This window comes from Pseudophryne corroboree, chromosome 1 (assembly GCF_028390025.1).
Source record: "Pseudophryne corroboree isolate aPseCor3 chromosome 1, aPseCor3.hap2, whole genome shotgun sequence".
Taxonomy (NCBI): domain Eukaryota; kingdom Metazoa; phylum Chordata; class Amphibia; order Anura; family Myobatrachidae; genus Pseudophryne; species Pseudophryne corroboree.
The window spans coordinates 1,231,793,826-1,231,815,561 of NC_086444.1; the positions used below are offsets into that span (position 1 = coordinate 1,231,793,826).

The 21,736-nt window shown below is 48.7% G+C and overlaps 1 protein-coding gene across 4 annotated transcripts in view; it reads left to right on the top strand.

Annotated features, from left to right (window-relative positions):
• The window catches only part of LOC134931701 (transcription factor COE3-like), a 265,596-nt gene that overhangs the window by 145,100 nt on the left and 98,760 nt on the right, over window positions 1-21,736 (top strand). For 2 of the 4 annotated variants that reach the window (XM_063925436.1, XM_063925438.1), the window contains exons 7-11: window positions 1,009-1,090; window positions 4,538-4,655; window positions 7,157-7,290; window positions 8,204-8,330; window positions 19,825-19,913. In XM_063925436.1, coding sequence (XP_063781506.1) covers window positions 1,009-1,090; window positions 4,538-4,655; window positions 7,157-7,290; window positions 8,204-8,330; window positions 19,825-19,913 — 550 coding nt within the window. The remainder of the gene's footprint in view (window positions 1-1,008; window positions 1,091-4,537; window positions 4,656-7,156; window positions 7,291-8,203; window positions 8,331-19,824; window positions 19,914-21,736) is intronic. The other 2 variants (XM_063925437.1, XM_063925439.1) reach the window with 1 other exon arrangement.

Here is a 21,736-nt window from a genome sequence, read left to right on the forward strand (position 1 = left end):
GCTGCAGTATAGGGACACTTCTGTCCATCTCCAGGCTCCACCCCCAGCAGCAGCAGCACTCCCAGCAGTAGCGTGACGGAGGGGGCCCCAATGCCTTTATTGCTCGAGGCCCGCTGAAAGCTTTATCCAGCCCTGCATGCAATACCTGCGGCGGGCGTGCAATTACCCAGTACAGGCCCGCACATCTTACCAGCAGCGCTACAAGGACTCATTGTAACTGGAGAAGAGTGACAAGTACAAAATTAGGGGCATATGTACTAAGCCTTGCAGAGAGATAAAGTAGAGAGAGAGAGAAAGTAGCAGCCAATCAGCTCCTACCTGCCATGTTACAGCCTGTGTTTGAAACAGGCACTTTGAAGCTCATCTATTAACGAGTGATAACACTTGTGGATCTGGTAAATGGGGCTCCGGCCAATCAGCTCTCAACTGTCACGGGTCCAGCTCCTGTCATGTGTTCATTTCCTGTTATGTGTTTGAACATTGACAGTTGGGAGCTAATTGGCTGGAGCACCATTTATCCGTCACAATGAGTTTTATCACTAGTTGATAAATGGGTCCTTTTATATCTCTCAACTTTATCTCTCTCCGAGGTTTAGTACGTCGGCCCCATAACCACTTCCCTGGCTTATTTATTTTTTTCAAAATGTAATTAACATTTTTTAATACTTTTTATTATTTACGATGTAGATTTACAATATCTATTTAAAAGCCGCAGATTAGTGACAGCGATTTGACGCTGCTGCGTACGACTCTGAATAAGCCCCAATTTGCGCACGTGCAGCCAACATGTGCGCAGGCGCCCATTACCAAGAGGGCGATATCTGCTGTGGTAACCTCTTAGTACATCACGGGAATATTGAATGTGAAAGTCCTCAGAACATGGTTAATAAATGCGATTGTGGCAGTGATAGAAACGCTTCCTTGCGGCAGTGTGTCGGTAACAGCCGCCACTATACGTCTCTGAGCGCCCGCCGCGCCCGCCTCACCCGCCCATTGTTTGTCTTGTAGGTTCTTCTTAAAGTTCTTCCTGAAATGCAACCAGAACTGTCTGAAGAACGCCGGGAACCCGCGGGACATGAGGAGGTTTCAGGTGAGTGCAGAACCGCAGCTCAGTCACTCTGTATATGGCATGTCCCAGGAGAGGTAGGTGGCCATCACCGGAAATGTCACACTTACCCCAGAGGAAGAGGCCAGTGACCGGGCGTTAGGCCAGTGAGACACATGGTTTCTTCATTTATCTCCTCTTATTCTCCTGGGTGTCTTGTGCTGCTATGTAAGTACATACGGAGAGGCAGACATCTATCCTGCAGACACTGCTTGCTAAGCTGTACATGTATTCTCCAGTACCAGGGTGGAAGCCACCATGGTGGCAGCTGAGAGGCATTCCTGTGATCCTGGCGTCCCACGGTAGGGCCTTAGTCAATCACGTGATCATGGTATCCCTGTGGCCCTCTCGCTGACCATCTATGCTCCATTTCTGCCGCGTTTCCCAGTCAGTCATAATAAATACTGCAATGCAGCCTGAGGCGTCCATCCCTTCCAGGAAGGTTTGACATAACCTGATCTCATTAGGAATAACTGATGCTCCATCTTTATGAAGGATCTCATTTGGTATTAGCCTGGTGTATCATCGATGTATTGTGTACACAGTTCATGTGAAGGTCAGGTGTGCACTATTGTACTACAAGTAGAGATATGCACGGACCCCCGTGTTTTTGTCTCTAATTCATCGTCCGGTTTTGTCAAAACCACCCTCAAGAATTTTGGTTCAAATTGGAATTTTGGTTCGAATTAGAATTTTGGTTCGGATTGGAATTTTGGTTCAGATTAGAATTTTGGTTCGAATTTGAATTTTGGTTCGGATTAGAATTCCAGTTCGGTTTAAAATCGATTAAAAAAATCGATAATCATTGATAAAAATGGATAAAAACAAATAAAATCATGTAATTTTTACAATCCAAAACCCTAAATTCAGATTCAAAATCCAAATTCAGAACCGTGGGATGATTCGAATCAGAACTCGGTTTGGATCAGATTTTTCTCGAGGAATCCGGACTGGGTTTTTGTTCAGTTTGAATGCACAAAATTCAGATTGATGCAGATCCAAACCACACATCTCCAATTATATGTGTAGATGTTTTATTATTGAATATGTAGCAGTTGCATTATTACATGTGCAGCTGTTATATTACTGTATGTGTAGCAGTTGTATTACTGTATGTGTAGCAGTTGTATTACTGTATGTGTAGCAGTTGCATTATTACATGTGTAGCAGTTGTATTATTATTTCTGTAGCAGTTGTATTACAGTATGTGTAGCAGTTGCATTATTACATGTGTAGCAGTTGAATTATTATATATGTAGCAGTTGTATTATTATATGTGTAGCAGTTGTTGTATTATTATATGTGTAGCAGTTGTATTACTGTACGTGTAGCAGTTGTATTATTACATGTGTAGCAGTTGTATTATTACATGTGTATCAGTTGTATTATATGTGTAGCAGTTGTATTATTATGTGTAGCAGTTGTATTATTATTATATATGTAGCAGTTGTATTATTATGTGTAGCAGTTGTATTATTATTATACACGTAGCAGTTGTATTATTATGTGTAGCAGTTGTATTATTATTATACGTGTAGCAGTTGTATTATTATATGTGTAGCAGTTGTATTACTGTACGTGTAGCAGTTGTATTATTATATGTGTAGCAATTGCATTATTACATGTGTAGCAGTTGTATTATTATGTGTAGCAGTTGTATTATTATTATACGTGTAGCAGTTGTATTACTGTACGTGTAGCAGTTGTATTATTATATGTGTAGCAGTTGCATTATTACATGTGTAGCAGTTGTATTATTTATTATGTGTAGCAGTTGTATTATTATTATACGTGTAGCAGTTGTATTACTGTACGTGTAGCAGTTGTATTATTATATGTGTAGCAGTTGCATTATTACATGTGTAGCAGTTGTATTATTATGTGTAGCAGTTGTATTATTATTATACGTGTAGCAGTTGTATTACTGTACGTGTAGCAGTTGTATTATTACATGTGTAGCAGTTGTATTATTACATGTGTATCAGTTGTATTATATGTGTAGCAGTTGTATTATTATGTGTAGCAGTTGTATTATTATTATATATGTAGCAGTTGTATTATTATGTGTAGCAGTTGTATTATTATTATACACGTAGCAGTTGTATTATTATGTGTAGCAGTTGTATTATTATTATACGTGTAGCAGTTGTATTATTATATGTGTAGCAGTTGTATTACTGTACGTGTAGCAGTTGTATTATTATATGTGTAGCAATTGCATTATTACATGTGTAGCAGTTGTATTATTATGTGTAGCAGTTGTATTATTATTATACGTGTAGCAGTTGTATTACTGTACGTGTAGCAGTTGTATTATTATATGTGTAGCAGTTGCATTATTACATGTGTAGCAGTTGTATTATTTATTATGTGTAGCAGTTGTATTATTATTATACGTGTAGCAGTTGTATTACTGTACGTGTAGCAGTTGTATTATTATATGTGTAGCAGTTGCATTATTACATGTGTAGCAGTTGTATTATTTATTATGTGTAGCAGTTGTATTATTATTATACGTGTAGCAGTTGTATTACTGTATGTGTAGCAGTTGCATTATTACATGTGTAGCAGTTGTATTATTATGTGTAGCAGTTGTATTATTATTATACGTGTAGCAGTTTTATTCTTATATGTGTAGCAGTTGTATTACTGTATGTGTAGCAGTCAGTGTCGGACTGGGGCATGTAGGGCCCACCGGGGGAATACAGTGGTAGGGGCCCATGTTTAGGGGTGTGGTCAGTCTCTAGAGGGGGTGTGCCCAGCCACCACATTGGTTTGCCTAACCATTTTGCAAGTGTTGGTCCCCTAGATAAATATATACAGTAAATACTGTAGTGCATGCAAGATAATGTACTAGATTAGTAACAGCACAGTCTGGAACCTGATCCCTAGAGGAGGGGGTGGGCCTCCAGGTAGTAGGGCCCACCGGTGGTTTCCCCTGCACCCCTGTGGGCCAGTCCAACCCTGGTAGCAGTTATATTATTGTATGTGAGGTATTATTAATGCTCTGGCAGTGCTCTTGGGGTTAAGTCCCCGGGATACAGTGTGGTGGATCTGACGAGGAACTTCAGCTATTTTCTCACAGCGGGGCTCGACTGCTCATTAGGGGGCTCCTTAAAGAGCTGATAATTATGGCATTCTAACGTGATTAGCATCCCACTTCATTTACATTGCTTAAAGTAGGAAGCGCGCACCGCCTGCCTGATCACGTCCTACACTGAGGGTCCCCCGTCCCTTCCCTCACACGTCTCTGCGGCAGGAAGTCCTGAGCGACACTGGACCGTATATATGTGGCGGATGTACAGTGGGGCGCACTATGCACCAAATCCTCAGGGGTCACGTGCCTGAGGAAGATGCAGTGTGGGCAGCGCGCAGAGCTGGCTTTTATTACTGCTCCTTATTACATTAACTCCTGTTATTCCCTCGTCACAGGTCGTGGTTTCCACAACCATCAATGTGGACGGCCATGTGCTCGCTGTGTCCGATAATATGTTTGTGCACAATAACTCCAAGCATGGGCGCCGTGCACGTAGACTGGACCCTACAGAAGGTGGGTCACTCACTATATTACTATATATATATATATATATATATATATATATATATAATACTACTACTACACGGCCGAGTCACATTATTATGACCCCCAGCTAATAGCCGGAGCAACCGCTGTGTGCGGCACGGACAGCAGCTAGACGGGATGAGCTGCCATATTAGACACACGTCTGGTAGCCCCCAGGTCACTGACGGTGAGCTGCTCCTCTGTAGTGTGTCGGTCGTCCCTCACGCACCTTCATAGCCGACGTTTCCCTCTCACATCACTGGCACGTGGCGCTCCACAGTTTCCACGTCATTTAATTGGCAGTGGTGCCATTTGTCCAGTCACCATACACCTTCACCGCAGCAGCACGCGGACAGGTCACACACTGCGCTGTGTCAGACATACCGCCGCCCTTGGCCCGAAAGCCAATAATAATCCCTTCCTGTAACCCGGATAAATCTCCCCTTTTACCCACGACAGCAACGAGTGATAGGTGTGCAGACGGCCTATCCCACACCTTATATACCCACCAAGCCAGCGCACGTCATGTGACGCACTTCATGTAGGAGATGGTCATAATAACGTGACTCCACCGTGTATATAACACTGCTATATATAATGCTTCCTCCGCCCAATGCAGGAGGTGTGTCTGTATATTCCTTTCAATAGAACCTCCTCCAGCCTCTATAGAAACAGCCTGTACCGTATATAGGGAGTAATTCTGAGTTGATCGCACCAGGAATTTTGTTAGCATTTGGGCAAAACCATGTGCACTGCAGGTGGGGCAGATGTAACATGTGCAGAGAGAGTTAGATTTAGGTGGGTTTTAGATTTCAGCTTGAACAAACCCCACCCAAACCTAACTCTCTCTGCACATGTTACATCTGCCCCACCTGCAGTGCACATGGTTTTGCCCAACTGCTAACAAATTCGCTGCTGTGATCAGGTCTGAATTAGGCCCACTGTCTGGTCACCTTTGTGATCTCTGAGGACAGTATGTCACGTCCCGGCACTGGTGACCACAGCCTACATCTGATACTACAATAAAGCCCGGATGACTATTCATAGCAGTGTAAGATGAGGATGATTAGACAGCTACACCGGAACGTGATTGGCTTCCTCTGAGCGATGATAAACATTACTCTTATCCTATATTCGGATTAATAAGCCTACATCAGACTAGGGGCAAAGAGGGCCAATGTAAGCCCACATCACTGAGTACATTGTACAAGAAAAGGAGCAATGCCTATGCCAGTGCTAACGAAGAGCAGAATGGTAGAGCTGATGTATATGCTTCCCCTCTTCCAAAATGTAATGGTGCTCTATGCAAAGCATTATATGGTGCAGGTTACATAGCCTCACACTATGACATTATAATAGACAGCAAATTTTATGACACTGTTTATAATGTATCAATCAGTGATGACGAAGAGGAATCCATCATAAAACTAGATACAAATTTTAGTCACTAGAATTAGTAAAAGTTTAAGGGGTCTATTCATGAAGCAGTGGAAAGAGTGGAGAAGTGAGCCAGTGGAGAAGTTGCCCATGGCAACCAATCAGCATTGAAGTAACATTTATAATTTGTATACTATACAATTGTTCGGAACAGCTGATTGGTTGCCATGGACGACTTCTCCACTGGCTCACTTCTTCACTCTTCACGGCTTCATGAATAGACCCCTTACAATGTTGCCAGCCCAATGCACAAACATGGGAAACACAGCTACCCCATCCCTCGCACCCCCAAATTACAGTTAATCAGGACTAATGGGTCTATTTACTAAACCTTGGATGGAGATAAAGTGTAGAGAGATAAAGTAGCAGCCAATCAGCTCTTAACTGCCATGTTACAGGCTGGGTTTGAAAAATGACAGGAGCTGATTGGCTGGTACTTTATCTCCTTTCACTTTATCTCCATCCAAGGTTTAGTAAATAGACCCCTAAGTGAGACCCCTACTTGTGGCCACTATTGTGTACTGACAACCAGATGTTTTTGAGAGGGTCATTGGAAAGCTATAAACCAAGAGCGTAACAAGACCCCTTCCACCCAAGGCTGCTTCTTCTCCACCGGTGTGAACCCTTTCTCCTCTTACTGGTGTCCACTCTTATACACATAACGTATATTTGTTAAGATTTAGTAAGATGAGTAACATGAAACGCCCATGCTAATCCTGGGTATAAAAATAAGGCAGTGGTTCTGAAACGCGGTCCTCAAAGCACCTCAACGGTCCAGGTTTTAAGTATCTCCATGGCTCAGCACAGATGGTTAAATCAAATTGACTGAGGTGCTGTACTAAGTAAGTCACCTGTGGCCAAGCATGGTTATACTTAAAACCTGGACTGTTGAGGTGCCTTGGGGACCGCATTTGAGTACATCTGGTATATATTATATATTCAGGCTTTGTGCTGATTGGCTGTTGGAATGAGACGCTGGCTGCGATGTGGAATTATTCTACATTCTCTGTGTAACATTCTTTATAACCTTCTCCCCTGACATGTGTGTGAAGCAGCCACTCCCTGCATCAAAGCCATCAGCCCCAGCGAAGGATGGACCACGGGGGGAGCCACAGTCATCCTGATAGGAGACCACTTTTTTGATGGGCTGCAGGTGGTGTTTGGCACGATGCTGGTGTGGAGTGAGGTAGGTCACTAATCACAGACTGAGAGTGAGATCCTGAGAGGAGAGGTGGCCCTGCTGTTCACAGTATTACCCCAGGGTAACATGTATGATCTGGTCCTCAGCTGAAGGTGAGATCTTGGGAGGAGAAGTGGCCCAGCTGGTTACAGTATTACCCTGGGGTAACATGTATGATCTGGTCCTCAGCTGAAGGTGAGATCCTGGGAGTAGAAGTTGCCCAGCTGGTTACAGTATTACCCCGGGGTAACATGTCTGATCTGGTACTCAGCTGGAGGTGAGATCCTGGGCGGAGAAGTGGCCCAGCTGGTTACAGTATTACCCTGGGGTAACATATGATCTGGTCCTCAGTTTGAGGTGAGATCCTGAGAGAAGAAGTGGCCCTGCTCTTCACAGTATTATCCCAGGGTAACATGTATGATCTGGTCCTCAGCTGGAGGTGAGATCCTGAGATGAGAAGTTGCCCAGCTGGTTACAGTATTACCCTGGGGTAACATTTATGATCTGGTCCTCAGCTTGAGGTGAGATCCTGGGAGGAGAAGTGGCCCAGCTGGTTACAGTATTACCCTGGGGTAACATGTATGATCTGGTCCTCAGCTTGAGGTGAGATCCTGAGATGAGAAGTTGCCCAGCTGGTTACAGTATTACCCTGGGGTAACATGTATGATCTGGTCCTCAGCTTGAGGTGAGATCCTGGGAGGAGAAGTGGCCCAGCTGGTCATAATATTTCCCCGGGGTAACATATGATCTGGTACTCAACTGGAGGTGAGATCATGGGAGGAGATGTGAATTAGCTTGTATTGACCACCATAAGGTCCTCCGATGGTCTTAAAATAATTTATTTGTCCCCTCATGGATGGTAGATTTCAGTGTGAGAGAGCTTTGTGTACAGCTGAATGGTAATCTCTCCTCTTTACAGTTAATTACCCCCCATGCTATCCGAGTGCAGACACCCCCGAGGCACATCCCTGGAGTGGTGGAGGTCACACTGTCCTACAAATCCAAGCACTTCTGCAAAGGAGCTCCGGGACGATTTGTCTACACAGGTGAGAATGCTTGTGCGTGTTTTCCATGGAACATCAATGTTTTGCGGCCCGTGTTGTAGTTATACATCAGTGCCGCGTTATATTCGGTAATACCGCAGCTATACAGGTCACTGTCCCGAGCCATCTACGGGGACTAGACTTGGTGCACCCATATCACATATCAAAGCGTCTGAGGCATCTACTCAAGTAAGCGTGGGAGGAGACATGCAACCACTCACCACACAGTTCCCTAGGTGAAGAGTATTTGTGTCATTTGGTCTTATGATTTTGTGACACCCTTATACTATAATGTACCATAGGAGAAGGTGTGAATACTACTGTGCTTGTGTTAATAAGGTTATTTCTATACTTCTGAGGGATCTCTTGTCCATCTCACCCTAAGCATGATAGATGACCTCTATGATCTTGATGTAGGGCTCTAATGAGACAGATGGTCTCTTAAGTAAGTTTAGGAGAAATCCGTTTGCTCTGTAATGTACATACATGTAAGGAGAACATGAATAATTCTGAAGGCCGGGATCTCAGTCTCTTCATGGCGAAGAGTTTAGAAGGCTGAAGAATCTCTGTCTTTTGTCTTGGAGCATTACCAAATGTGTGAAATGCAGCTGCTAAGAGGGAATGGGTTGTCCTGCCAGGAAGACTTCTGACTACTGCAAGGAGCATTATATTATTACTGACCACTGACTGCAACCCACGGCCACCACCAGGCCTGAGAGAGCTGCCTATCCCGTCACTGCTCCTCTCTCCTGTGATCCGTAGCCAGCTAGACCTGGAGTGTAGGGAAGCTAGACCTGGAGTGTAGGGAAGCTAGACCTGGAGTGTAGGGAAGCTAGACCTGGAGTGTAGGGAAGCTAGACCTGGCGTGTAGGGAAGCTAGACCTGGAGTGTTTGGAAGCTAGACCTGGAGTGTAGGGAAGCTAGACCTGGAGTGTAGGGAAGCTAGACCTGGAGTGTATGGAAGCTAGACCTGGAGTGTAGGGAAGCTAGACCTGGAGTGTAGGGAAGCTAGACCTGGAGTGTAGGGAAGCTAGACCTGGAGTGTAGGGAAGCTAGACCTGGAGTGTATGGAAGCTAGACCTGGAGTGTATGGAAGCTAGACCTGGAGTGTAGGGAAGCTAGACCTGGAGTGTATGGAAGCTAGACCTGGAGTGTAGGGAAGCTAGACCTGGAGTGTAGGGAAGCTAGACCTGGAGTGTATGGAAGCTAGACCTGGAGTGTATGGAAGCTAGACCTGGAGTGTATGGAAGCTAGACCTGGAGTGTATGGAAGCTAGACCTGGAGTGTATGGAAGCTAGACCTGGAGTGTTTGGAAGCTAGACCTGGAGTGTATGGAAGCTAGACCTGGAGTGTATGGAAGCTAGACCTGGAGTGTTTGGAAGCTAGACCTGGAGTGTATGGAAGCTAGACCTGGAGTGTAGGGAAGCTAGGAAGCTAGACCTGGAGTGTATGGAAGCTAGATCTGGAGTGTAGGGAAGCTAGACCTGGAGTGTAGGGAAGCTAGACCTGGAGTGTAGGGAAGCTAGACCTGGAGTGTAGGGAAGCTAGACCTGGAGTGTAGGGAAGTTAGACCTGGAGTGTAAGGAAATCCTGATGAGCTCTAGTAACTGTAATAGCACCATATGGTTTATTTTATTATCGTTAGATTGTGCGCTCATAATGGGGCGGATTTGGAGGCGCACGCAGGTGCTACTGATGCACCCATTGTGGCAACATGGTAGACTGCGCCAGCTCTGCTTCAGGTGCGATTTTGCCGTCTGAACATGGCTGCCTGTGTCAGTACAACTGCATCTATGGAAGCGGCCGCTGACCATAACACACCGCATCTGGCTAACCACTCCGGCCTTACCTCCCAGGAACGCCCACTGAAAATCATCTCTTTGCGTGCAATTTCCATCTTTGTCTTAGAGCGTTAACCAGAGCCGGCCCTAACCAATATGATGCCCTAGGCAAGATTTTGGCTGGTGCCCCCTAGCACCGCCGCTAGTTCTGCAGGAGATGCCTGGCATGAGTCAGCTGGCAGCTCTGCTAACGTCGGGCGCCTTTTGTTTATGAAAATGCATCATATTATTTGCAGTACTATGTGGCTAGGATGCACAAGCAGCTTCTGCTGATTAAAATGATATGCGGCATGCCTATATGCTGTGTGCAACTGCGGCTGTATCTGCATACGAAATGCTACATTACAGTGATTTCCAGGAATACACACAACGTAGCATTTCATATGCAGATACAGCCGCAGTCACACACAGAATATAGGCATGCTGCATATCATTTTAATCAGCAGAAGCTGCTGGTGCCCCTAAGCATACCAAATGCCCTAGGGATTTGCCTTGTTTGCATATGCCTAAGGCCGGCTTTGGCGTTAACCATCCGGAAGCATGCGCAGCATGACTAGGACGCACGTGCAAACTGAACACCTAGTCAGCTTGCTTCCGACGTCGAAACCGTGTGCAGCAGGCCCAGTATGTTTCCCATTGGAGGTGACAGATACAACAGCACTCACATTTGCCGATGTCACATCAGATGTGACACCGTGCCAGATCCCCCTGTAAAAGGTATCGTTCATACACACTGAACGATATTGTTTGCTTATCGCCAGTGCATGCCGTCTTGTACAATATCTTTAGAAAGATATTGTATGTCATTAATGACCTGCAGGAGTGCGCATCGTTAACGACACTGAGTGTACACACTGGACGAGATTGTAAAATATCTCGCTCGGAATGGCCCTTCTGAGCGATATCTCTGATTTTCTCGTCTCGTGTGTAAGGGAGGTGAATGCAGAAGATCTCTGCTTTTAATAAGGTTTCTGCAGTCTATTTTTCCCCACTAATTAAAATCCTCCAGTTGATAATAAAATGATTTGCAAATTAATCCGAAACACAGGTGCGTTTTGACCCGTTTTTATCCGATTCCGACGGATCGTTCCGATAAATCGGATGAAAAGTGGCCAAATCGTCTGTGTTTGACATGCGATTGGATCCGATGCGCGTTCCCGTGCGCATCGGATCGGACCCTACAGATCCCATGTGCAGCACATAGGGTAAATCGGATGTAGGGCCATCAGCGGCACATCGCGGGTGCTTTTTAAGCACCTGATGAGATTGATCTGATGCAAATCGCATGTGAAAAATGTCACACCAAGCGCCAAATCTAATAGTAAGGAACAATAGAATGTGTTTCTTCTCAGCCAGGACGCAGGCGGTGGTGACGGACGTAAGGCGCTACTGAGTATGTTGGAGATATACAAATAATGTTACTAAGGAGCGCCCTGTAAAATGATAGCGCTACAGAGAGAGACAGACGTCTGTATAAAGTTATTTTGTGCAACAATAAGGGGGAAGAGGACGGTAACCCTGGAGACTTGCAGTGACACGCATGTTTAGAGGAAATCCTGTGTAAATGGCTGTCGCTGTGGTATAGGGCGGCAGATGTGCAGCGTGTTACTCCGCCTGTGTACCAGGAACCCGTTTTACAGTCTCCTCATGTCAGTGTGTGGAGACGCAGACAGATCACAGGGAGAGAAGCCGCGCTAATAGGGCGCCCATGTTTAGTCTGAATCCGACCATTTATCTTCATTCTGGGGTGCAACGAGATGACACGTCCGGGAGGGGGTGTAGGTCAGGGGTCAGGATAAGCCGCTCTCCCCCCTCCCTTCGGGATATCATCACGCCATTACTCATAGATTGCCGAGAAGGAAAAGGCTTATTGATCATGTGCTGGGAAGAGATATCACAGAGAAATGATGTCAGGGAGGAGGGGTGAGCTGTAATCATACACACAAGGGCAGTGCGGCCTGTCCTGGCGCCTGAGGGGTTAATGACCCAGCCCTGGAGGGGCCTAATCCTCAAACCGGGAATGAGCCGTGTTACCCAAGTACAAGGCTGCCTGGAGCCAGGACCATGATCCGGAGAACACATTTATTTCTATCATTGCAGCACAGCTGTCATGAAAATCCAGAAAACATGGCCTGCTGTTGTCTCCCAAAGACAAAAACTGTATAGGCGTCACATCTCAAAATAAAGAGAAAAATGTGTTCAGGAACGCCAATAAGACACAAAGCTCCTCGCACAGCACGTGTGACATGTGGGCCTATCATTGCATGGACACGTGTCAGGGATGGCAGTACCTGGGGGATGTGGACTTCATCATCTCCTGACAGAAGGCGCTGGTGCCCTGAGTGTTGGCTCGGGGCAAATACGCTCAAAAACAAGAATTCATTCTGTACGACAGCATAATGACAATGGAATGGAAGAGGCCTCCATGTCTGAGTGCCGTCTCCCCGTGTTCCCCATGTCTGAGTGCCGTATACCCGTGTTCCCCGTGTCTGAGTGCTGTCTTCCCGTGTTCCCCATGTCTGAGTGCTGTCTCACCGTGTTCCCCATGTCTGAGTGCTGTCTCCCCGTGTTCCCCATGTCTGAGTGCTGTCTCCCTGTGTTCCCCGTGTCTGAGTGCTGTCTCCCCGTGTTCCCCATGTCTGAGTGCTGTCTACCCATGTTCCACATGTCTGAGTGCTGTCTACCCGTGTTCCCCATGTCTGAGTGCTGTCTCACCGTGTTCCCCATGTCTGAGTGCTGTCTCCCCGTGTTCCCCATGTCTGAGTGCTGTCTCCCTGTGTTCCCCGTGTCTGAGTGCTGTCTCCCCGTGTTCCCCATGTCTGAGTGCTGTCTACCCATGTTCCACATGTCTGAGTGCTGTCTACCCGTGTTCCCCATGTCTGAGTGCTGTCTACCCGTGTTCCCCGTGTCTGAGTGTTGTCTCACCGTGTTCCCCATGTCTGAGTGCTGTCTACCCATGTTCCCCATGTCTGAGTGCTGTCTCCCCGTGTTCCCCATGTCTGAGTGCTGTCTACCCGTGTTCCCCATGTCTGAGTGCTGTCTACCCGTGTTCCCCGTGTCTGAGTGTTGTCTCACTGTGTTCCCCGTGTCTGAGTGCTGTCTCACCGTGTTCCCCATGTCTGAGTGCTGTCTACCCATGTTTCACATGTCTGAGTGCTGTCTACCCGTGTTCCCCGTGTCTGAGTGTTGTCTCCCCGTGTTCCCCATGTCTGAGTCCTGTCTACCCATGTTCCCCGTGTCTGAGTGCTGTCTGCCCGTGTTCCCCATGTCTGAGTGCTGTCTCACCGTGTTCCCCGTGTCTGAGTGCTGTTTCACCGTGTTCCCCATGTCTGAGTGCTGTCCACATGTGTTCCCCATGTCTGAGTGCTGTCTACCCGTGTTCCCTCTGCCTGAGTGCTGTCTACCCGTATTCCCTGTGTCTGAGTGTTGTCTACCTGTGTTCCCCATGTCTGAGTGCTGTCTTCCCGTGTTCCCCGTGTCGGAGTGCTGTCTACCCGTGTTCCCTCTGCCTGAGTGCTGTCTACCCGTGTTCCCTCTGCCTGAGTGCTGTCTCCCTGTGTTCCCCGTGTCTGAGTGCTGTCTCCCCGTGTTCCCCATGTCTGAGTGCTGTCTACCCATGTTCCCCATGTCTGAGTGCTGTCTACCCGTGTTCCCCGTGTCTGAGTGTTGTCTCACCGTGTTCCCCATGTCTGAGTACTGTCTACCCATGTTCCCCATGTCTGAGTGCTGTCTCCCCGTGTTCCCCATGTCTGAGTGCTGTCTACCCATGTTCCACATGTCTGAGTGCTGTCTACCCGTGTTCCCCATGTCTGAGTGCTGTCTACCCGTGTTCCCCGTGTCTGAGTGTTGTCTCACTGTGTTCCCCGTGTCTGAGTGCTGTCTCACCGTGTTCCCCATGTCTGAGTGCTGTCTACCCATGTTCCACATGTCTGAGTGCTGTCTACCCGTGTTCCCCGTGTCTGAGTGTTGTCTCCCCGTGTTCCCCATGTCTGAGTCCTGTCTACCCATGTTCCCCGTGTCTGAGTGCTGTCTGCCCGTGTTCCCCATGTCTGAGTGCTGTCTCACCGTGTTCCCCGTGTCTGAGTGCTGTCTCACCGTGTTCCCCATGTCTGAGTGCTGTCCACATGTGTTCCCCATGTCTGAGTGCTGTCTACCCGTGTTCCCTCTGCCTGAGTGCTGTCTACCCGTATTCCCTGTGTCTGAGTGTTGTCTACCTGTGTTCCCCATGTCTGAGTGCTGTCTTCCCGTGTTCCCCGTGTCGGAGTGCTGTCTACCCGTGTTCACTCTGCCTGAGTGCTGTCTACCCGTGTTCCCTCTGCCTGAGTGCTGTCTACCTGTGTTCCCTCTGCCTGAGTGCTGTCTCCCTGTGTTCCCCGTGTCTGAGTGCTGTCTACATGTGTTCCCCATGTCTGAGTGCTGTCTACATATGTTCCCCATGTCTGAGTGCTGTCTACATGTGTTCCCCATGTCCGAGTGCTGTCTACCCGTGTTCCCCATGTCCGAGTGCTGTCTACATGTGCCCATGTCTGATTGCTGTCTACATGTGTTCCCTGTGTCTGAGTGCTGTCTACCCATGTTCCCTGTATCTGAGATGCCGCCTACATGTGTTCTCCATGTCTGAGTGCAGTCTACCCATGTTCCCCATGTCTGAGTGCTGTCTACCCGTGTTCTCTCTGCCTGAGTGCTGTCTACCCGTGTTCCTTGTGTCTGAGTGCTGTCTACCCATGTTCCCTGTGTCTGATTGCTGTCTACATGTGTTCCCCATGTCTGAGTGCTGTCTACATATGTTCCCCATGTTTGAATGCAGTCTACATGTGTTCCCCATGTCTGAGTGTTGTCTACATGTGTTCCCCGTGTCTGAGTGCTTTCTACATGTGCCCGTGTCTGAGTGCTGTCTACCCGTGTTCCCCTTGTCTGAGTGCTGTCTACATGTGCCCATGTCTGAGTGCTGTCTACATGTACCCATGTCTGAGTGCTGTCTACATGTGTTCCCCATGTCTGAGTGCAGTTTACCCGTGTTCCCAATGTCGGAGTGCTGTCTACCCATGTTCCCTCTGCCTGAGTGCTGTCTACCCGTGTTCCCTCTGCCTGAGTGCTGTCTCCCTGTGTTCCCCGTGTCTGAGTGCTGTCTACATGTGCTCCCCATGTCTGAGTGCTGTCTTCATATGTTCCCCATGTCTGAGTGCTGTCTACATGTGTTCCCCATGTCCGAGTGCTGTCTACACGTGTTCCCCATGTCTGAGTGCTATCTACATGTGTCCCCCGTGTCTGAGTGCTGTCTACATGTGTCCCCCGTGTCTGAGTGCTGTCTACATGTGTTCCCTATGTCTGAGTGCTGTCTACCCGTGTTCCCCATGTCTGAGTGCTGTCTACCCGTGTTACCCATGTCTGAGTGCTGTCTACATGTGCCCGTATCTGAGTGCTGTCTACCCGTGTTCCCTCTGCCTGAGTGCTGTCTACCCGTGTTCCTAGTGTCTGAGTGCTGTCTACCCATGGTCCCTGTGTCTGAGTGCTGTCTACATGTGTTCCCCATGTCTGAGTGCTGTCTACATATGTTCCACATGTCTGAATGCTGTCTACATGTGTTCCCCGTGTCTGAGTGCTGTCTACCCGTGTTCCCTCTGCCTGAGTGCTGTCTACCCGTGTTCCCCATGTCTGAGTGCTGTCTACATGTGTTCCCCGTGTCTGAGTGTTGTCTACATGTGTTCCCGGTGTCTGAGTGCTTTCTAAATGTGCCCGTGTCTGAGCGCTGTCTACCCGTGTTCCCCTTGTCTGAGTGCTGTCTACATGTGCCCATGTCTGAGTGCTGTCTACATGTACCCATGTCTGAGTGCTGTCTACATGTGTTCCCCATGTCTGAGTGCAGTTTACCCGTGTTCCCAGTGTTGGAGTGCTGTCTACCCGTGTTCCCTCTGCCTGAGTGCTGTCTCCCTGTGTTCCCCGTGTCTGAGTGCTGTCTACATGTGCTCCCCATGTCTGAGTGCTGTCTTCATATGTTCCCCATGTCTGAGTGCTGTCTACATGTGTTCCCCATGTCCGAGTGCTGTCTACACGTGTTCCCCATGTCTGAGTGCTATCTACATGTGTCCCCCGTGTCTGAGTGCTGTCTACATGTGTCCCCCGTGTCTGAGTGCTGTCTACATGTGTTCCCTATGTCTGAGTGCTGTCTACCCGTGTTCCCCATGTCTGAGTGCTGTCTACCCGTGTTACCCATGTCTGAGTGCTGTCTACATGTGCCCGTATCTGAGTGCTGTCTACCCGTGTTCCCTCTGCCTGAGTGCTGTCTACCCGTGTTCCTAGTGTCTGAGTGCTGTCTACCCATGGTCCCTGTGTCTGAGTGCTGTCTACATGTGTTCCCCATGTCTGAGTGCTGTCTACATATGTTCCACATGTCTGAATGCTGTCTACATGTGTTCCCCGTGTCTGAGTGCTGTCTACCCGTGTTCCCTCTGCCTGAGTGCTGTCTACCCGTGTTCCCCATGTCTGAGTGCTGTCTACATGTGTTCCCCGTGTCTGAGTGTTGTCTACATGTGTTCCCGGTGTCTGAGTGCTTTCTAAATGTGCCCGTGTCTGAGCGCTGTCTACCCGTGTTCCCCTTGTCTGAGTGCTGTCTACATGTGCCCATGTCTGAGTGCTGTCTACATGTACCCATGTCTGAGTGCTGTCTACATGTGTTCCCCATGTCTGAGTGCAGTTTACCCGTGTTCCCAGTGTTGGAGTGCTGTCTACCCGTGTTCCCTCTGCCTGAGTGCTGTCTCCCTGTGTTCCCCGTGTCTGAGTGCTGTCTACATGTGTTCCCCATGTCTGAGTGCTGTCTACATATGTTCCCCATGTCCGAGTGCTGTCTACCCGTGTTCCCCATGTCTGAGTGCTGTCTACATGTGTTCCCCATATCTGAGTGATGTCTACATGTGTTCCCCATGTCTGAGTGCTGTCTACATGTGTTCCCTATGTCTGAGTGCTGTCTACCCGTGTTCCCCGTGTCTGAGTGCTGTCTACATGTGCCCGTGTCTGAGTGCTGTCTACCCGTGTTACCCGTGTCTGAGTGCTGTCTACATGTGCCCGTGTCTGAGTGCTGCCTACATGTGTTCCCCGTGTCTAAGTGCTGTCTACCCGTGTTCCCTGTGTCTGAGATGCCGCCTTCATGTGTTCTCCATGTCTGAGTGCAGTCTACCCATGTTCCCCATGTCTGAGTGCTGTCTACCCATGTTCCCTCTGCCTGAGTGCTGTCTACCCGTGTTCCCTCTGCCTGAGTGCTGTCTACCCGTTTTCCTAGTGTCTGAGTGCTGTCTACCCATGTTCCCTGCGTCTGAGTGCTGTCTTCATGTGTTCCCCATGTCTGAGTGCTGTCTACATGTGTTCCCCATGTCTGAGTGCTGTCTACATGTTTTCCCCGTATCTGAGTGCTGCTTACCCGTGTTCCCTCTGCCTGAGTGCTGTCTACCCGTGTTCCCCATGTCTGAGTGTTGTCTACATGTATTCCCCGTGTCTGAGTGTTGTCTACATGTGTTCCCCGTGTCTGAGTGCTTCCTACATGTGCCCGTGTCTGAGTGCTGTCTACCCGTGTTCCCCGTGTCTGAGTGCTGTCTACATGTGCCCATGTCTGAGTGCTGTCTACATGTACCCGTGTCTGAGTACTGTCTACCCATGTTCCCTGTGTCTGAGTGCTGTCTACATGTGTTCCCCATGTCTGAGTGCTGTCTACCCGTGTTCCCTCTGCCTGAGTGCTGTCTACCCGTGTTTTGATGTCTGAATGCAGTCTGCCCGTGTTCCCTATATCTGAGTGCTGTCTCCCTGTTTTCTGATGTCTGAGTGCAGTCTACCCGTGTTCCCTGTGTCTGAGTGCTGCCTACCCGTGTTCCCTATATCTGAGTACTGTCTACCCGTGTTCCCCATGTCTGAGTGCTGTCTACCCGTGTTCCCTGTATCTGAGTGCTGTCTACCCGTGTTCCCCATGTCTGAGTGCTGTCTACCCATGTTCCCCATGTCTGAGTGCTGTCTACCCGTGTTCCCCATGTCTGAGTGCTGTCTGCCCGTGTTCCCCATGTCTGAGTGCTGTCTACCCATGTTCCCTGTGTCTGAGTGCTGTCTACCCGTGTTCCCCGTGTCTGAGTCCTGTCTACCCGTGGTCCCCATGTCTGAGTGCTGTCTACCCATGTTCCCTGTGTCTGAGTGCTGTCTACCCGTGTTCCCCATGTCTGAGTCCTGTCTACCCGTGTTCCCCATGTCTGAGTGCTGTCTACCCGTGTTTCTGATGTCTGAGTGCTGTCTACCCGTGTTCCTGATATCTGAATGCTGTCTACCCATGTTCCCCATGTCTGAGTCCTGTCTACCCGTGTTCCCTGTGTCTTATTGCTGTCTACCCATGTTCCCTGTGTCTGAGTGCTGTCTACCCGTGTTCCCTGTGTCTTATTGCTGTCTACCCATGTTCCCCGTGTCTGAGTGCTGTCTACCCGTGTTCCCTATGTCTGAGTGCTGTCTACCCGTGTTCCCTATATCTGAATGCAGTCTACCCGTGTTCCCTATATCTGAATGCAGTCTACCCGTGTTCCCTCTGCCTGAGTGTTGTCTACCCGTGTTCCCTATATCTGAGTGTTGTCTACCCGTGTTCCCTATATCTGAGTGCTGTCTACCCATGTTCCCCATGTCTGAGTGCTGTCTACCCGTGTTCCCCATGTCTGAGTGCTGTCTGCCCGTGTTCCCCATGTCTGAGTGCTGTCTACCCATGTTCCCTGTATCTGAGTGCTGTCTACCCGTGTTCCCAGTGTCTGAGTCCTGTCTACCCGTGTTCCCCGTGTCTTAGTCCTGTCTACCCGTGGTCCCCATGTCTGAGTCCTGTCTACCCGTGGTCCCCATGTCTGAGTGCTGTCTACCCATGTTCCATGTGTCTGAGTGCTGTCTACCCGTGTTCCCCATGTCTGAGTCCTGTCTACCCGTGTTCCCCATGTCTGAGTGCTGTCTACCTGTGTTTCTGATGTCTGAGTGCTGTCTACCCGTGTTCCTGATATCTGAATGCTGTCTACCCGTGTTCCCCATGTCTGAGTGCTGTCTACCCGTGTTCCCTGTGTCTTATTGCTGTCTACCCATGTTCCCCGTGTCTGAGTGCTGTCTACCCGTGTTCCCCATGTCTGAGTGCTGTCTACCCGTGTTCCCTATATCTGAATGCAGTCTACCCGTGTTTCCTCTGCCTGAGTGTTGTCTACCCGTGTTCCCTATATCTGAGTGCTGTCTACCCGTGTTCCCTCTGCCTGAGTGCTGTCTACCCGTGTTCTGATGTCTGAATGCAGTCTACCCGTGTTCCCTGTGTCTGAGTGCTGCCTACCCGTGTTCCCTATATCTGAGTACTGTCTACCCATGTTCCCCATGTCTGAGTGCTGTCTACCCGTGTTCCCCATGTCTAAGTGCTACCTACCCGTGTTCCTCATGTCTGAGTGCTGTCTACCTCACGTATGTGCTCTCTGTTGTCCTCATGTTTAGGTTATGTGTGTTGGGCAGAGCTGATGCCCACATGTTGGGTTCAGAGCTGTAAGACGCCGTCCAATGATTGGTCTCAGGGAGATCCATGATGTTGTATCATTGCACGTTCTACACTTTATATCTTCTTTCCTTGTATGATTATAATATCCTGTCCTAACCAATCCTATCTTCTTTCACAGCTTTAAATGAACCTACAATAGACTACGGATTTCAGAGGCTGCAGAAAGTGGTTCCTAGGCATCCAGGTGATCCAGAGAGACTACCGAAGGTAAGACCACCTTCACTGTAACTAGAGTATGGCCTCAAGCAGCAGGGGACATAACTGATGTGTACTGTATCCTACCTGGTCAGGAGCCCATGCTGTGATCTGCTAAGGTCCAAGCTGCAGGGGACATAACTGCTGTGTTCTGTAACCTACCTGGTCAGGAGTCCATGCTGTGATCTGCTATGGCCCAAGCTGCAGGGCACATAACTGTTGTGTACTATAACCTACCTGGTCAGGAGTCCATGCTGTGATCTGCTATGGTCCAAGCTGCAGGGGACATAACTGCTGTGTACTATAACCTACCTGGTCAGGAGTCCATGCTGTGATATGCTATGGTCCAAGCTGCAAGGGACATAACTGTTGTGTACTATAACCTACCTGGTCAGGAGCCCATTCTGTGATCTGCTATGGTCCAAGCTGCAGGGGACATAACTGTTGTGTACTATAACCTACCTGGTCAGGAGCCCATGCTGTGATCTGCTATGGCCCAAGCTGCAGGGGACATAACTGCTGTGTACTGTAACCTACCTGGTCAGGAGTCCATGCTGTGATCTGCTATGGTCCAAGCTGCAGGGGACATAACTGCTGTGTACTGTAACCTACCTGGTCAGGAGCCCATGCTGTGATCTGCTATGGCCCAAGCTGCAGGGAACACAACTGGTGTGTACTGTAACCTACCTGGTCAGGAGCCCATGCTGTGATCTGCTATGGTTCAACCTGCAGGGGACATAACTGTTGTGTACTGGAACCTACCTGGTCAGGAGTCCATGCTGTGATCTGCTATGGTCCAACCTGCAGGGGACATAACTGTTGTGTACTGGAACCTACCTGGTCAGGAGCCCATGCTGTGATCTGCTATGGTCTCAAGCTGCAGGGGACATAACTGCTGTGTACTGTAACCTACCTGGTCAGTAGCCCATGCGGTGATCTGCTATGGTCCAAGCTGCAGGGAACACAACTGGTGTGTACTGTAACCTACCTGGTCAGGAGCCCATGCTGTGATCTGCTATGGCCTCAAGCTGCAGGGAACATAACTGCTGTGTACTGTAACCTACCTGGTCAGGAGTCCATGCTGTGATCTGCTATGGTCCAAGCTGCAGGGGACATAACTGCTGTGTACTGTAACCTACCTGGTCAGGAGCCCATGCTGTGATCTGCTATGGTCCAAGCTGTGTGACTAGTGTGCTCTGGATCCATGCGCTAATGCTCCATACTGACATACATGTGCTGGCTATATGTCCCCAGTCTCTATCTGTCTCAGTCCCTCTCTCATCTCTCTCTTTCCTCTTTCTTGTCTCTCCTTTCTTTCTTTCTCCCTCTCCCCCTTTGCTCTCCGTCTGTTCTCCCTCTAGCCGCTCTCTCCTGCTGACGTCTCTCTCTGTCTCCTATCTCTGTCTCCCTGTATGCCCCCCGCTCTCTCTCTCTTGCGCTCTCTCTCTATCTCTACTCTCTCTTCTGTCTCTGTCCCTTTCTCCCCTTACTCTCATCTCCATTCATTCTTCCAGCTGTGAGTCCTTGATCCTGACACTCAGCCTAGTCTTACCCCGGGATATTCTGGTCCCTGTCTGCACAGTGCACTTGCAGCTCTTCCCTCCCAGAGACCCACACTTAGTGACCTGTAAATTGACAGTAATGTATACAGGCTGGTACAACTTCCATGGGGATTTGAGTTGGTCTTATCAGGGATGACAGGCTAAAACAGATGCCAAATTGAAGCCATTCATCAAAACGTGGCAGGTCGCAGCCGCTAACGACACAAATGGTTATATTCATTTGTGCGCCTTTGTCGATGGTCTGGCCACAGGATGGGGCAGCGGTACATCAGA